At 35.5% G+C, this 12,527-nt stretch overlaps 2 protein-coding genes across 2 annotated transcripts in view; one reads left to right on the forward strand and one right to left on the reverse strand.

Moving 5' to 3' along the window:
* The window catches only part of LOC134698876 (uncharacterized), a 249,622-nt gene that overhangs the window by 15,290 nt on the left and 221,805 nt on the right, over positions 1–12,527 (forward strand). The gene's annotated exons all lie outside the window — the stretch shown is intronic.
* On the reverse strand, positions 6,037–7,587 carry LOC134698858 (uncharacterized). The gene has a single exon (XM_063560534.1). The coding sequence runs from the start codon at positions 7,585–7,587 to the stop codon at positions 6,037–6,039; it is 1,551 nt and encodes a 516-aa protein (XP_063416604.1).

Below are 12,527 nucleotides of genomic sequence, written 5' to 3' on the forward strand. Positions count from 1 at the left end.
CCTAACTATTTCCTCGGAGTGTACGTCAAACATGGATGCGAGCTTCCAGATGATTTCCTTAAGTAGTCCAGGAGATGCCTCATTGTGTCCTTGAGGTTTAAGATAGGGTGAATCGGTCTCCAAAACTAGATCCTCCAACTTCATCTCACAAACGGTTGCTCTATATCCTGGATACTTGTTATCCATGAGTAGGAACGGAGAGATACCAAATTTACCGTTTGGAAACATGGCTTTACATTGTCTGTATTCTTCAGTGTCACCATTAAAACAATGCCAATGTATTGGATGATCTTCCTCTAGGAAATTGGTTAATGAATCCCTGCACATATTCATTATTTTCTTGTCTCCCCTGCAATGAATCACCACAGGAAGATGTTGCCTCTTAGCTAGTTTAAGCTGCTCCTCAAATACGTGGACCTGTTTCTTGAGTTCTTTGCTATTTGGTTTATCAGAGGAGTCTAACCCACATTCTCCAACTGCAATCATTCTGTTCACACAGATTAACATCTCTAAATCGGTAATCCATGAACTCAGTACACTCATCTCCTCCCCCTTCACTATCCGTGGATGTATACCAGCAGTACTTCTTATACGTCGATCTCTCCTGATTTCTCCCATCTCTTCTATTGTTGGCCAGCGTCTTGGGAAGGCATAATTAGCTATCAGATGTCTTATTTGGTATACTGATTCTCCATCTTTCCATTTGTAGATCGGTAAGCCAGAAAATCTGGCTTGTTGTTTCATCTTATCCAAATGGAAATGAGAATCAGTAACCATAATAGCCTTTTGGATACTGCATTGATAGAGGGATATTTCCTTTTCAAATGTAATAAGATTTTCGGCATCCTCAGTTCCTTTTAATAATAAAGCCAAAATTTTCCAATGTACCAAAGAATATATTGCAGCATGAATGACTTCCACATCAAATCTGTTTTTTTTATTGTAGAAATTCAATAAGGGTATATCTGTCCAATGGAATACAGCTGATTGACATTGTTTAAAGACAGCTTCTGTTCGTACATACTCCACCAGATGATCAAGGGTCTTTTTGTCATAGCGCTGGCAAAGTTCCAATAGGAGACCATTCATCAATTCTGTCCATACTGACTGGTACTCTTCTTTGAAAATATTATCAGCAATATTGCAGTTGTGGAGTTCAAGGCAATGATTTTCTAACATCTTGTTCTGACCAAATTGTTTATGGCAAGTCCAACATGCAGTTAGTGGATTAGTGTACCAGGGCAAATGTTGGTGAAATACATGCCTTCTTACATTAGTGAAACGACCTGGACATACCGGACAGAGTCTTGCCTTACTCAGATTCCTACTACTGCCTTTTATCCTGGTATCTTCCTCCAATCTTTCAGGGATTTCACCATCAAATGGACCATAATCAAGCTCATCCTCCATACTTAAAATAAATTAACGAACATGTAAATATATACATAATAATCCTATTTACACTATTTCAAAATATCTACTGTACATAATCATGTAAGTAGGATGGCATTTGTCTTTTGCGCCTACCTACTTGTCCCTGTTTGGACCCATTATCTAATTTGTCTGTATCGCGATTTATATCATCACTATTCGGAAGCAGCGAATTTTGACTCAAGTCATAAGCGAGTGTTGCGTCTAAATCGGACGGGATATCAATAAGTGAATGAAGATCTTTAATAATTATCTGTTCATTATTATAATTGTTTGTCAGAGAATCTGACACCAAGAAGGGATCATTGTTATCAAGATCGTCAGTCAGAGATTCTGACAGAGGATTCAAACCATTTTGAGTATTCTGATTCTCACCACTAAATAAAATATCCAGATATAAATCCTCCAGCTCCATATTAGTGTCTCGCTCCAATTTATTCTCAGCTCGTCCAAGAATATCATTTCTAAGTCTCTGTAACCATAACGGTATTTCTCTGTCAATGCACAGCTTGAGTCTATCATGATGCACGACTTCCTCTCTTTTTCTGTCTTTAATCTTTAGCAATGCTGGAGACTTAACTTCAATGACCACATATGGACCTTTCCATGGAGCTTTTAATTTTGGGGATATCCCTACTTTCCTGGCTGTATCTAATTTTAGTACAATATCTCCTACACAATATTTTCTAAAGTTGAGATTTAAATCATAATCTTGCTTTTGACGTTTCTGCGCAGATTTTAGATTATCTCTGGCGATATCATGAGCGTCTTTTAAAGAATTTCTTAAACTTTGAACATACTTACAAATATCTTGATCTGGAAAACGTTCCTTTATTTGTCCTAAAACCAGATCAATAGGCTGATTTACCTCTCGTCCGAAAACCATGAAATTCGGTGTAAAACCAGTCTGTCGATTCTCTGTTGCTCTGATAGCACCTGCTAGTTGTTGTAGGTGGATATCCCATCTGTTTTGATTCTTCTTTAAGAAACAACGGATTAATTGAGTAATTATTCTATTATATCTCTCCACCTGACCGTTGGAAGCAGGATGGTATGCAGATGTTCTTGTCTTGGAAACTTCAAGAAGATCACATAGTTGTCTAATAACCCTTCCATCTACATTTTTGCCTTGGTCTGTATGTAGCTCCATGGGACAACCGAATCTAGATATAGTGCTATCCATCAAAGCTTTTGCTACCACTTCAGCATTTTGGTTTGGCAAGGGACAACAGTCCAACCACTTAGTAAATTGATCTATGATGACCAGAACATACTTATTATTCTGTTGAGTGACTGGCAATGGTTCAAGTATATCCAAATGAATACGTTCAAAGGGAACGCCTGAATGGTACCTACCCAATTCTGCTTTGGCTCTCTTCAAAGGTTTTTTGTATCTATTGCATATATGGCATGTTGAAACATAAAGTTTACAGTCCATTGTCATTCCATACCAGTAAACTGTGTGTCTTAATTTTGCCAAGGTTTTATCTTGTCCTAAATGTCCAGCTGATCGTAAATCATGACAAAGATGAAGCATTTCCTGTCTTAATTTCCTTGGTGTTATAAACAAGAGCCTTGGTGCAACTGCATCATCCCAAAAATAGTAGAGTATACCATTTCTAAACTCAAGTTGAGATTTTGACTGCCACAAATGCCTTACCAATGGACTACTCATCTGTAAGTCTTGTTTTGAAGGAGAGAAATCAGTAGATAACCAGGCAATAACAGTACTCAGATCTATGTCATTTTTTTGTGCGTCTCTTAATTCATTTTCAGTATAAGGCTGTAATATCTTCCCTTTTGTGGATGTGACATCTTTAATGCTTACAGCACGTACGGTTAGTGGTTTAACAAAGTCTACTTCTTCTTCAAATGTGGACCACTGACTCCGGGCTCTTGTACAGTATTTACAACCTCCACATGGAAGATTATTAAGTGGAATACTTGGCAAGTATGAATTGCATTCATTAAGTGTATCTGGGATTCGTGAAAGAGCATCTGCGTTTACACGTTTTTTACCTGGTCTATGTTGAACTAACATGTTATATTGTGATAGTTCCTCAATCCACCGAGCTAGTTGACCTTCAATATTCTTGAAATTTAACAGCCAAGTAAGACTATTATGATCTGTACGGACAACAAACTGGTTACCTAGTAAATAATGTCTATACTGCCTTGTAAAAGTGACAATAGCCAATAACTCCTTTCGAGTTGTGCAATACTTTTTCTGAGCTGGTGTTAAAACCTTACTCGAAAAGCTTATCGTTCTTTCTTTTCCATCTTGTAGTTGGCTAAGTTCAGCACCAATGGTTTTGTCCGAAGCATCAGTATCAAGTATGAAGGTAGCTTCCGGATCAAGATAGGCTAAAACAGAAGAATTTACTAGTGCTATTTTTAGTTGTTCGAAAGCATTTTCCTGTTCTTCAGTCCATACAAACTCTGATTTTCCTCCTGTTAATTTATGCAAAGACACAGCAATTTCAGCATAATTCTTTATGTGTTCCCTGTGGTAGTTTGTGAACCCGAGAAAAGATTCCAGCTCCTTTTTTTTCTTTGGTCTTGGCCAACTTTTTACAGTCTGCATATTCTCCGGATTTACTGAAATACCATCTTTGTTTACAATTTTCCCCAAAAACTTGACTTCTTTTTGAAATAAGAAACATTTGGACGGTTTAAGTTTTAAATTGTAGTACTGAAATCTTTTTAAGATGTGCAGAAGTTTAATCAAATGGTCATCAAAACTGTGGCCTAAAACGATGACATCATCCAAATATGCAAGGCATTCTCTCCATGTCAGACCTTTCAAAACCAACTGAATGACTCGGCTAAAAGTAGCTGGTGAGTTACATAATTCATAAGTCAGTCGGACATGCTCGAAAAGTCCATATTTCGTGACGAAAGCCGTTTTATGTCGATCTTTCTCATCGATCTCTATTTGCCAATAACCTGCAGCCATGTCCAACGTACTCATGTAGGCACTTCCTCTCAAAGTATCCATACAAGACTCAATCTTTGGCAAAGGAAACACGTCCTTAGTTGTCACTTTATTAAGGGGACGAAAATCAATACAGTACCTCAGACTGCCGTCCTTCTTTCTTACTAAAACAGGACAGGAACACCAATCTGAAATAGAAGGTTAAATAACCCCCTTATCTAACATTTGACTAAGATGTTTTTCTTCTTCATTTTCAAATTTCAGTGGAGTTCTACGCATTTGTTGTTTAATTGCAGCTGCCTCCCCTGTGTGAATTCGATGTTTAATATCCCCATTAAACAATCCCAGATCCATGTCGCCTTTAGAAAAAATATTTTGAAATTCAATGAGTACTTCAGCAATCTTTATGCTACGATCTATGTCAAAATCTTTTACTGTTCGAGTATACAAATCTTTTAGGTGTTCTGGAATCTTAGAATTGAGTTCTTTTAATTTGTTTAGTTTATTTACAGAATTTCCATCTTTTAGTATAGTACGAATTTCTGTGGACGGTTTGACAGAAAATCTGTCACCTTTGAGCGGTTTGACAGAAAATCTGTCACCTTGAGGCGGACTGACAGAAAATCTGTCACCTTGGGAAGGATTGACAGAAAATCTGTCACCTTGGGACGGACTGACAGAAAATCTGTCACCTTGAGCCGGACTGACAGAAAATCTGTCACCTTGGGATGGACCAGCAGAAACCCTGTCACCTACACGTACCTTTTCCAATGTCTCGAAATTACCAGTTGGCGAACTGACAGAAAATCTGTCACTTATGTTTTCTGACGTTTTACACGAATTTGCATTATCGACATTGACAGAAACTCTGTCACTATGTACTTCGGGGTCTTCAGCCAAATCACCCTGATCAGTTACAACATTGTATATCTCCATACCAATACCAAATTTATGACCTCCTTTCAATGTGATAAAAGTGTCTGTGTCATTTCGAAATACAGCCTTCACGGATTCATCCTTAGCAATTAAAGCATTTGGGGACAGAAGACCTTTTAAATTGGATTTCGGCTGAATGATGATATCATCTGCTTGGGGATGATCAATTTCCATATCAACTATTCTTAAACTATGAGGTGGCACAACTGTTTTCTTTTTTATACTAATCCTGTATAAGTTTATTTCTTCTCCCTCGTTCCCAACAAAACAGACCGCTGGTATAGCCTCATTGTTTATGTGGACTGTGTAGTTTGCCATATCAATAACTGCTCCAAATTTCTCCAAGAAATCAATATCCAGAATGATATTATCATTTATGTTAGCAGTTACAAACCTCGATTTTGATTTTAACTTCCCTATTTCGATAGGTATCTCCTCTGTATATCTAGCATCAATTTTAGAATTTTTTCCAGCTCCTCGCAAAACTAAATGTTCCTTTAGTTTAATTGTTGACTGTAAAAGTGGTAAAATTGAAGTACTCAAAACAGATATTTGTGCTGCACTATCTATTACAGCCTTAAATGTTCTTCCTAAAATTTTCATCTCAATGAACAAAGTTTTTGATTTTTTGCTTTTATCAAATGAAAAAATTTCTTGAATCGAAAACTTCTGTTCTTGACCAGACATTTCTGTTGGCGGTTGGCCTGTATCATCTGAAAAGGTCAAAGATTGGCCTACATCCTTGGCCCTGAGTCGTTTAAAGCTTTTGGTGATGGAGATCTATTACGATAGGGAGAACTATTTCTGGGCTTCTTGCAATCCCTACTAAAATGACCTTCTTCCCCGCAATTGTAGCAATTACCTCTTGCAGGACTATTGTACCTTCTTTGTGGCGAAAAAGCTCGATCTGTTCTTTGTGGTGACCTTGACCTCATATTCTGACTTACTATGCTCAATACTTTTTTTACCATGATCTTAGTTTCTAATAAATCATCTTCTGTCTTTTGTAATCTTTTCTCGAACACATTCATCTTATTTGTTCCTTCGTCAGACTTCATAATTGCACGGACTGATGTTTCCTGTGTATCCTCATTCTCATCATTTTGCTCCATAAAAGAAACCCTTTTAATTTCTGCTCTTCGTGTACCCATTATGACTTTTTGATTCGCCACTGCACTTCGTACATATTGTACCGCTTGATCCAGAGCATCTGGATTTTTGTCCATAGCAGTCAAAGCTGCACGCTTGTCTACACAACCTTTAAGAAAAGCATCTGTTGCCAAAGTTTGTACGAAATTATCTGGTGTATCCGGGTAGCCATCGGTAGCCAGCTCCTGTGCTCTTTCTGCAAATTCTTCTAACGATTCCTCTTGCTCTTGTTTAAGATCTTGTAAAAGTCTTCTTACAATGTGTGGCGGTTCCTTTCTACCAAAACGCTCTTCCATTTTCTTGCATAAGCTTTCATAATTAGTTTGTACTAACTTTGGTCTTGAGCTGTAAAATTTCAAAGCTTTATCTCGCAAACATTCAATCAATTTATACAACCTTTGCTCACTCTGCCATTTGCATCTATCAGCTATAGTGCTAAATTGTAGATAATAAGGACGCCAGTCATTTCTACCATCATATGTTGACATCTTTGGTGCTGTGGGACCACCATAATCTGAATGTTTATGATCATAAGCATTATATTTTCCTTTCAATAATTGACCAGGACTACTTTTTTCCTCTTTTTCGGCTATTACTTTTTCTACCTTAAGCACAGTTTCTTTCTGCTGTAGTTGAGTTTGAATTTTCTTTGAATATTCATGTATATCTTTAATCTCATCATTCTGTGATTTAATCATTTCTTTCATTTGTTCAATTTGTTCCTCTTTCTGTTTTGTATAAATGTCTCTTTGTTGTTCAAAAATAAGCCTCTGTTCTTCTATCTGTGCTTTACTCTGTTCAGAAATTTTCTCAATTTTTGTTTGAAAAGTCTCTGCCATATCATCTCTCGACTTTTCTACCGACAAAATCTTATGACGTAATGACTCAATAGTGTTTTTTAGGACCTCTTGACCTTCATCAGACTCCTCTGGGTCTTCAAAACAAATTATTTTCTCATTCAACAGTGCAGTCCACAATGATTGGGGTGCTTCTGAAATCTCTTTAAGTTTATCTAAATTAAGTAATCCCTCTTCTTCTCTCTTTGCAATTATTGCTAAAGCTCTAGTTTCACCTATCCTTTTAATCGCTTTTAACTGCGTAAAGTTAGCTTTGTTTATATTTATCGGTTTCGCCATTTTATTTTTACGCACTGTTTATAATTATGCGATTTATTATTTACTAAATAACCGTGTAGCGGTTTGTCGCAATCTGTCAGTAACACTGACACAATTATATAAATATGCAGTTTATCATTTACTGAATAACAAAATAGCGGATTGTCAGTAACACTGACACTGATTTATAACGATAAGATAATTGTTCAATGATTAGCCATATTGCGGAGTGTCAGTAAAACTGACACCAGGAATTTTGAAAATTTTCAAATATTATCAAAGTAGGTATTTCTATGAAAACAAATGGATGTAAGGGCAAACGGTTGTCAGAAATTCTGACATTGAATTTCCATGATTATTATACTCATGAAATATGTAATGTTCTTTTCTGTAGGTACAATAACTATTTGTTTTCTTTGTTGTGATTTTTCAGTTTTGCCGCCAAAATGTCAGGAAACAATGAATGTCTCGAGTCGATTTAAAGTAAATTCGAACCGACTTCTGACACCAATGTTGTAAAGGTGCAATAATTCGATATACCTTTCCTAATATAAGATGTTGTCTTGGTAGAATATACTGATAGGGCAGGAATCCCAGGGCTGGAGTTCACCACAAGTGGGTCGTCTGAGCTCCGGATATATTCTGCGAGGTTGCGCAGTAAATACTAACTGAAGTTCCGGTAACAAATCTGGTTGTGGCAATCACTTTCCGGACATTTACTACAATACTGAGCTCCCTCTTATTTGTTATATTTACAAGAAATCTACCCGGAAATTTGTGTTTAATTATAACCAATTGTGTAAAGATGTTAATATCAGTGAAAATACACCTACTTCATGCAATTGTAGTAATTCCGCATACATTTATGGACCCATTTCCCATGTTATAACGGGAGATCTTAACATCGTTCAAGACCGAGAGTTAAAATCATTCCTCAGTAAAGGACCTAAATATCGTCCCCGTCAGTTATTAATTGGAATGAGTGTCGTAATATCATCCACGACTCACTCCGTACTTACTGTTTGAAATGGATAAAACGAGAAAAAGCTGACAAAAAGTCTTTGGACTCTTTTTTCAAATTCAGTAATAAACATAGTTGATATACGTATTCAACATTTTAAAGAACATTTTACTATTAACAATAACCACAATAAACCTTTTTCTCGTATCAAACATAAACTAAAAGAACTAGCCAAGGAATTTGTTTTTGTCCCGGCCGATAAAGCTGCTAATAATATTATCATTGTTTGACGTAAATTTTACATTGAGGTTCTGAAAAAAGAAATTACCAATTCACCAACATTCCAACTCACTCCATTTTCAGAAAACGAAATCTGTAACAAACATAAACTTTTAGCTACCGCTTTACAAGCAGAACCAAATACAATGAAAGTCCCTACTATGTATTGGCTTCCGAAGCTACACAAAACACCTTACAAATATAGATTTATTTCGTCTTTAAGCCATTGTTCCACTACTAAATTGTCTATTCTTCTTACCAGTACACTTGGAACAATCAAAAACCGGATAATAAATTGTTCAAATAAGGCCTTCGAATATAATGGAGTTAATTACTTTTGGAGTGTCAAGAACTCGTTGGAAGTACTTGATAAATTGCATGCTTATATTGGTGATTTTGAATCTGTTCAAAGTTTTGATTTTTCTACTCTGTATACCATATTGCCTCACATTCCCATTAAGAAAAAATTCACCCACCTAATTAAATGGGCATTTAAAAAGTCAGAATGTGAATATATATGTTCAAACTCTTTTAGGTCATTTTTTAGTAGCAATAAACAAAAAAACTATGTCAATTGGACATGCTTTGATACTATATATGCCCTTGAATTTTTACTAGATAACATGTTTGTTCGCTTTGGAGATTCCGTATATCGTCAGGTTATCGGAATTCCAATGGGGACTTACTGTGCACCACTTATTGCGGACCTGTTTTTGTATGGCTATGAGTTACAATTTATGACAAAAATCAGCAAAGACCAATAGAAACAACATCTCGTAAACAAATTTAATAATACTTTTAGATATTTGGATGATATTTTGGCTCTCAATAATGACGACTTCAGTATGTATACTAAAGAAATTTACCCTGTTGAACTTACTTTAAATAAATCTAATACTAACAATGACCACTGCCCTTTCCTCGATCTTGATATCTTTATCACTAACGGAAAGCTTAATACTAAAATTTATGATAAAAGAGATGATTTTCCATTTCCTATTGTTAATTATCCATTTTTAGATGATGACGTTTCCTTGTCACCATCTTACGGTGTTTATAAATCTCAACTTGTACGATTCGTGTATGTAACGATGTTTTAGATTTTAACGAGAGAAATTTATGTATTACTGAAAAATTATTACACCAGGGTTTCCGATATCACAAACTAGTCAAAACGTTTACTGGATTTTATCATCGGTATAAGGACATCATTCGTAAATAAAGCTCAACATGCAGACTTCTTATACGTTCAGGTATTTCACATCCATTTTTTTATGGAAATATTCTTTATAAAGCACAAAAATGTCAGTATTCACCTCATAAACTAACAAAACCTTTAAATAGACTTACCAAGAAGGGATATAGTTACGATACTGTTGTCAGGTCATTAAAGATTGCTTATTTTGGCGTTAATATTGATTCACTTATAGGGTCTTTGCATCGGAACTAAACACATTTATTAAAAAAAAACAGTTGTAGGCATGACACGGATTATGTTCTTCTCATATATGTTATGATGGTATAATACTTAACTCCTAACGGGAAGAATTGTGCCTGATATTCATATGATGAAATCATAATCTTTCAATCAGTTTAACTGAAGACTGGAGCTGGCATGTCAGTTAACTGCTAGTAGTCTGTTGTTATTAATGTTTTATTGTCATTTTGTTTATTTTCTTTGGTTACATCTTCTGACATCAGACTCGGACTTCTCTTGAATTGAAGTTTAAATGTGCGTTTTGTTATGCATTTACTTTTCTACTTTGGCTAGAGGTATAGGGGGAGGGTTGAGATCTCATAAACATGTTTAACCCCGCCGCCTTTTTGCGCCTGTCCCAAGTCAGGAGCCTCTGGCCTTTGTTAGTCTTGTATTTTTTAAATTTTAGTTTCTTGTGTCAATTTGGAAATAAGTATGGCATTCATTATCACTGAACTAGTATAAATATTGTTTAGGGGCCAGCTGAAGGACGCCTCCGGGTGCGGGAATTTCTCGCTTCATTGAAGAACTGTTGGTGACCTTCTGCTGTTGTTTTTGATATGGTCGGGTTGTTGTCTCTTTGACACATTCCCCATTTCCATTCTCAATTTTATTAATGGTATTAAAATAGATAGCTCTGAGTTATGTCTTAGTCTGTAATCAGATGACTCAATGTTAACTTAAGATAAAGATGAAAAGGCATAAGAACAGTTCCTTTATAGATAAGAAAACTTTACCGAGTGTTCTGGTTTACAAGGAAACTTAGAAAAAATCAGAAGCCATATGGATTAGCTCAAAACAATAACTACTTCTTAACAATTTAACTTACAAATATGCCACTACAGCCAGATTATTTAACAAAAATGCACGTGGATATCCACAAATTTTCCCGTGCAATGCCAAAAAATGACTAACTTGTTTTAGATTAACTTCTCAAAATACTATAAGGTCAACAGTGAACGGGAGAACCTTTTCGCTCTCCTTTTCCTGTGATATTACCTGAAAAACTCAAAACCTAATATATGTGGTAACTTGAACCCAACCTAAGTGTGGTATTCAATATGTGGGACAGACGGGACGAGAGTATTTCAGAAGAAATCAAGAACATCTGTACCGCTTTCGTAGACCCAAAAAATTCAAAAGTTTAGTATATCAGCATTTAGATAAGCATAATCATAATCTGAAATATATAAAATTCCAACCGCTCGAAACCGTTCAAAAACAACCAGGAGAATCACACAAGCAATTTGAAAAATCACGAGAAGTTCGCGAATTGTTTTGGATAAAAAGACTTCAAACAGCTTATCCTCTCGGTCTAAATGATAAAATATTAGGGCAGGGGAACATATCTAAAACTCATATCGATGTCATTAATATTGTTGATAAACGACTTAGAAATAATAGGTCTCATGGTAAACGCAAGAACCGCAATCAACGTATTAAACATCGTATAAATTATACACTTGCTGATCTGTTATCTATAATAAAGAATAATGGCAGACATCAAGTATTATGCAAACTGGGTCAGATACCTATAAGTAAATTATATGCTATTTTTCTTGAGTGTGATAAAATTTCTTTTTTTAGCCCATTTTATGAATACACCCGTATTATTACAGCCTTTTGTCATCACAGGCTTTTTCCTATTATTGATAAACCTGAAAATCGTAAACGACATTTTCTCAAATTAAAATATATAAATAGAGGTATTGATTTTATTAATTTGTCTAGCATATTCAATGACTCTTCTGTCTATAGCTTAATACCTCCATATTTTGATAATATAGAACAACCCATTATTTCGTATTCTTATAAAAAACCGAGCAGAAATTTGATTTTCAATTATACGTCAATTACAACAGACGTCAATATAGAAAATAATGTTCCTTCCACTTGAGATTGCGAAACATCTAGTTTTAAATATGTTCCCTATGGTCATGTTATCACAGGAGACCTCAACATAGTCGATGACCGTGAAGTCATAACTTTTCTAAAGAAAAGACCGAAATACCGTCCTCCATCTACAATAAATTGGAAACAGTGTCGTCAGGTCATTAAAGACGCTCTGTCTGCCTATTGTAAAAATTGGTGCAAACGTGAAAAATCCGATAAAAAATCTTTAGACAGTTATTTGAATAAAATTATGAATACTGTTGATATTCGAATATCTCATTTAGAAAACAATTCTGAAATTAATAATAGGAACCATGATATACCCATTTCTAGAATAAAAAACAAACTCAA

This window comes from Mytilus trossulus, chromosome 1 (genome assembly GCF_036588685.1).
Source record: "Mytilus trossulus isolate FHL-02 chromosome 1, PNRI_Mtr1.1.1.hap1, whole genome shotgun sequence".
NCBI lineage: Eukaryota > Metazoa > Mollusca > Bivalvia > Mytilida > Mytilidae > Mytilus > Mytilus trossulus.

Excerpts from the sequence above, each read along its gene's own strand:
- LOC134698858 (XM_063560534.1), bottom strand. The coding sequence starts at position 7,587 with ATGGCGAAACCGATAAATATAAACAAAGCTAACTTTACGCAGTTAAAA.